The sequence below is a fragment of the Megalopta genalis genome, unplaced genomic scaffold, assembly GCF_051020955.1.
Source record: "Megalopta genalis isolate 19385.01 unplaced genomic scaffold, iyMegGena1_principal scaffold0039, whole genome shotgun sequence".
In the NCBI taxonomy this organism is placed as follows: Eukaryota; Metazoa; Arthropoda; class Insecta; order Hymenoptera; family Halictidae; genus Megalopta; species Megalopta genalis.
The window spans coordinates 1,781,999-1,787,405 of record NW_027476108.1 but is presented as its reverse complement, the minus strand read 5'-3'; the positions used below and the strand labels follow the sequence as shown (position 1 = coordinate 1,787,405).

Genomic DNA, 5,407 nt, shown 5'->3' with positions numbered 1-5,407 from the left:
TAAGTCTCAGTCTCATTCTTAGCCCCATTCTCAGACTCACTCCCATTCACAGTCTTACACTCAGTCTTAATCTGAGTCCCATTCTCGGTTTCAGACCCATTCTCAGACCCATTCTCAGACCTATTCTCAATCCCATTCTCAGCCTCATTTTCAGCCCCATTCTCAGTCCCATTTTCAGTCTCATTCTCAGATTCATTCTTATTCTTATTCTCGCCCTCATCCTCATTTCCCGAAGCCAGTCCCCGCCCGTGCTGCTCTACGTCGGAATTCGGCACGCTCAGCACTATTGCGTTCCGGAAAAAAGTGCGTGAGCGGTGTCGTCACACCGAAAAATCGGTTTAAAAGCCAGCCAAATCGTCCAAGCATTCAGTTCGCTACGATTGTTCAACCGATTCTACATCGATGAATTCGTTAACAGCATGTCTGTGCGGTTTGTTGGTAGCTGCGATGGCAGTGCAAGCAATGCCAGCTGGCAAACTGGAGACCAAGATGGCCGAATCCTCGGCGATCAGTCCCAAGGATTTCCATTTGGAGGATGCGGGTGCTGAGAAGGACAGGCTGAAGAAGCAGGCGTCCTTCTGCGTGGAGATCCGTCCAGGTGCTCAAAATGGACAGCAGGTGTCTCAGGATGGGTCGCAGATGAAAATGCAGGGCCTGAGCGTGGTGCAACAATCGCAGGTGGCGCCACAGATGCAGAGTTACAGCTTCCAGCAGGCCCCGCAGCCTGTGCAGTCTCTGGGAGTCTTCCAGGCTCCTCAGGTAGCAATTGCGTCGTGCTTTCTAATTTACCGTGCTTCTCTCGACGCATAAATTCACTATGATCTGCATGTATCTTGATTTTGTGTTATTTCTTGAGAATCGTGAGAGATTTAAAGTTTTCGACAAAAGTTGTTCGTTTTTCGTAAGAGCTCTCATTTAGTAAATAATTCATCGATTGTTAATTTCGATCGATGAAAATGTACACGTAATTCTCCATTTTGTGTCATAAGTCTTTGTAATTATTTGTATAATTTAAAGGGAGAACTTATGCGTTCGAAGTTTTTTTTATCGCTTATGGTTACAGTAACACTTAATTTCTCGGTGATTCGAAGAATTTATTCGAAAAATTGATTCAAAGGATGTCTTCGAAACGTTATTCGAGAATTTATTCGAATCATTATTTGAATGTAACATAATTCGAATAAAACTTTACTCGAATCATTATTTGAAAGAAACTTTATTCGCGAATCATTATTTGAATAAAACTTTATTCAAATCATTATTTGAATTCGTTATTTGAATAAAGTTATATTTGAATAATTTATTCGAAAGATTAGTCGAATAAAATTTTATCCGTAAAATTTATTTTCAAACTGTACGAAAAAATATTCATAAAATTTATTCGAATTGTTCAAATGAAATTCTACTTGTATAATGTCCAACTCTGCTATTCCGCCATATCGTTGATTTCGTCGCCACTGTGAATTCTGTTGGCGTAGTACCGATCTCCAAACTTCAACGCTAATTGATAGTTCTTAAAAATTCGTACCGACGGAGCTTGTGTGTGTTATGAAATAGTTTTCCATCCTCAGGCATACGTGGTGCCCCAGCAGTCGTTCGTGGTTCCCCAGCAGGTGGTTCCCCAACAGGTGGTTCCCCAGCAGATGATGCACCAGCAGGTGGTCCCTTCGGTGCAGACTCTGCAGATCATCCAGCCATCTCAACCTTGCCCTCAGGAGTCGAAGGTGCAGATCGTAGAAAGGAGAGTCGAGGTCCCAGCACCGACTCCAGTCCCCGAAGTGGTCACTGTAAAGCCCCAGCCCCAGCCCGAGAGGATCGTGGAACCGCAGACTCAGGTGATCGAGACCATTAAGCTGGTCCCAGTGCCCCCAGTTTGCAAGAATAAACTGGTTGTCGTGCCCTCCAAGCCCATGGTGGTCGTTCCTGAGCCAACTATCGTCAAGGTGCCTCATTGCACTCATCAAAGCGAAGGGATGACCTGCAACTGCAATCAACAGGCGATAAGGGCTGCCGCCGTAGGGCCTGTTGATCACATGCATCACATGCACATGAGGGCTCATACTCATCCCATGCACCTTGGCAAGATGATGACTGACTTTCGTTTCCTCAAGGACCCAAAAGCTTAGAGGTAGGTGAGGAAATGTGTTAAATGAGCATTATTTAGGGACTTCGGAGTGTTAACCAACGCGGGGGTGCTATTGAAATATGAATTCAGGCAATTTTATGAATCTAGGGAATTTCGGTTTCATGAATCGGTGGCTATCTTTCGGGGATTCACAGTAAAACAGGTTAGGGAAGTTTTTGTTTATTTGTTAACCTGATTTTACGAGATTCACAATGTTGAATTCTGGGGGAAATTCTGTTTTATAATTGCATCAATGCAGAACAGAATTATTTGGAACTTAATTCAAATGGACGGGTTGACTTTTTTAGATCCAAGTTCAGGAAATGTGTGGTTATGTTTGTCAGTTTCCGGCACTCTGCATCGAGATTCCTTCAAGTTAGATGCTTGAGTAAATTGATAGTTCGTAGGGTTGAGAAGGAAAAATTTTCAATTCTGAGTCTAGCAGTTTGGGGAATTCTTGTTTTATGAATTGGTGGCTATCCACAGGGATTCGCAAAGTGGCAAACTAGAGAATTATTGGATTATAAATTCATAACAGTGCAGGTTACTTACGATATTAAATTCTAGGGGATTTTGTACTATGTAGAGCAGAATTGTTTGGACCCATATTCAAATGAAAAGTTGATTTCCTTTTTAGCTTCAGGTGTAAAAAATGTGAGGTTATGTTTAACAGTTTCAGACATTATAATATTGGGATTCCTTCGTGACAGAAGCTTAAGTAAATTAATGGTTTTTCAGCTTGAGATTTTTCAGTTTTTCAGTCCAGGAAATTTTGTGTTTCATAAATTGCTGGCTTGTCTCTGGATATTCAGTGTGTGGTAAGCTATAGATTTGATTTATAAATAGAATGTTTGGGGACAGAGTGGTGGTCTAGTGAAAATGTTATTTTTATAAGTCCATCTATACAGTAAATATCTATTTTAATCTTTATTCAAACGAAAAGTTGATTTTTTAGCTCTGAATCTAGTAAATGTGAGGTTACGTTTGGATACTTTTGCAGCACGACGTATTTCTTACACTACAAAATTAAAATTTCTTCTCTTCTTCTATAAGATGTTTAATTAAACGCATGATTCATGGGGTTCGGGCAAAATCAAAAAATATTAAACGACCTTTCACGAATCCGTGGCAGTTTAAGGCTAGGGAATTATTGGTTTATGTGCTGGCAACAGCGCCTAGGGGATTCAAAATGTGGACTTTTAGCAATTCATGTGAAACAAAATAATTCAAAACTTTATTTCATTAATCCTGAGTGATTTTTATTGAAGTTTCTGGGATTATTAAATAATAATTATTAAGGATATTAAATAGACGGGGACATTAAAAGAGGGAATTAAATTAACATTGCAAAAATTCGTTATCCGATGCGAGAATAATAATTCCAACAATGTGTAGATTTATTTCAGCGAGCCTGGTGAAATTGCGAAATTTAATTTCGGCTCATTCTCTGTATCGCAGATGAGCAATACACGTTGGATTTTCTGATGACTCTACAGCGAACGCGATGACGATCGATCTGTAGGACTCTAAAAGTAGATTCCGATGTAATGCTTCTGTACGCTCTGCGAGATCAAATAAAATGAAAAATTTGATGATACAATCACGTTGTTCAGCCGGCTAATTAGCCAACAACTCCCTGTAATAAATTTCCTACGAGCTAATTTAATTCCCCATCGGAAGTTTCCTCACCAATATTTAAATCTTCGGTCCCTCTATTTATTTTAAATTACGCTTTTCGGTTCGGCGGCTTTTCACGTGAAATAATTACACGCCGTTTAATTTATCTCATTACGTTCATACTTGCTACAATTACGTCATTGATTAAACAACGAACAGCCGTACTTTTAATAATGACTCGAACATTTGATACGATTTTAACACACTCCCCGGCCATTAATTCTTTTCAGTTTCTATTCTCATCGTTGTTTAAATAATTTATTAAATGGAAGGTATCGCTATTACGAAATATTTAAACAATTTCGCAAAATTAAGCTAAAAAAGGTAGTAGGCTCCTATATATTTTGTGACTTTTATATAAATTAATTTCGAGCGATGGATAAGCATATAATTTTATAAATTTGGCATACTTTGGGCAGACTTGGCATACTTTTACACTGTCCGACACGATTTTTGGGTTCCTATAGCCACTATGAAATTCTTGTAGAGCTTCACTCCCTGAACAAGAATCCGTAAACCGAATTACTCCATCACCCTCAGTTTTTTAAATAAACGAACTTTTGTAAAAACCCAAAATTTTCGACAAAAATGAGGTATTGCAAGAGAAAAGTAAAAACGTTAGAAAGTTCTAATTGGTGTTGAAAGATAGAGGAGTTACCAACTCCAAATACTCTGGTGTGATTTTTTGTGTGAAATATAACACAGTTTGGTGATTATTATCCACAGAAATATGTAAAAAAAAACAGAACATTGAAGTACTAAACAAAATTCAAATATTATTTACGAAAAGTGGATGCCCCATTGGATCTCTCCATCGGTGTCGATTACGCGTAGTTTCGGCCCTGTCAGACAGAGAGAAGCGAGCAGCGAAGCTCATGGCGGCAAAACGTCGTGTACATGTTGCCGTCGAACATTTTCTCGATCTACTCGAAATGTATATCGTTCCGACGCTTTTACCGGGCCGTTTCTTCTTCAGAAATGTCTACAGAATCCGATCCTGGGTAGAGTTTTCGTGCCGAACAAAAAACTTTTCGTAAAAATACAAAAATATTGCGCAGAAACTGCTCACGTCGACACTTTTTTAAATTTTCACATTAATTTATTGTTATTTAGGACCAAAAACAATTAATAAATTGCATGCCATTATATTCGGGAAACTCTCCTCTATCTTTTAACACTAATTAGAACTTTCTAACGTTTTTACTTTTCATGCAATACCTCATTTTCGTCGAAAATTTTGGGTTCTTACAAAAGTTCGTTTATTTAAAAAACTGAGGGTGATGGAGCAATTCGGTTTTCGGATTCTTGTTCAGGGAGTGTCACAATCTTGTCGGACAGTGTAATTAGTGATATATAAATTGTGACAATTAATATCGTTTTTTAAAATCGTTTTACACTCTAAATTACATACACATAGCTTTACTATTAATATTATGGCATCGACATAAAAATATACGTCATTAAACGTGCAGCAACGCTTTTACGCTTTGAAAGATCTTCGAGAAACAGGTCTGTCAATTAAAAATATTGGAAAAAATTATGGCATTGGCATTAGAACAATTCAACGCATTCACAGGATGCTACAAAAATGAATGCGCTTGGAAA

General features: G+C 38.5%; 1 protein-coding gene across 1 annotated transcript; it reads left to right on the top strand.

Annotated features, from left to right (window-relative positions):
• Positions 1-427: 427 nt before the first annotated feature.
• Positions 428-3,725, top strand: LOC143261194 (uncharacterized). Its single transcript, XM_076527773.1, has 3 exons — positions 428-759; positions 1,572-2,128; positions 3,584-3,725. The coding sequence occupies exons 1-2, from the start codon at positions 448-450 to the stop codon at positions 2,124-2,126; spliced, it is 867 nt and encodes a 288-aa protein (XP_076383888.1). The 5' UTR covers positions 428-447; the 3' UTR covers positions 2,127-2,128; positions 3,584-3,725.
• Positions 3,726-5,407: the final 1,682 nt, after the last annotated feature.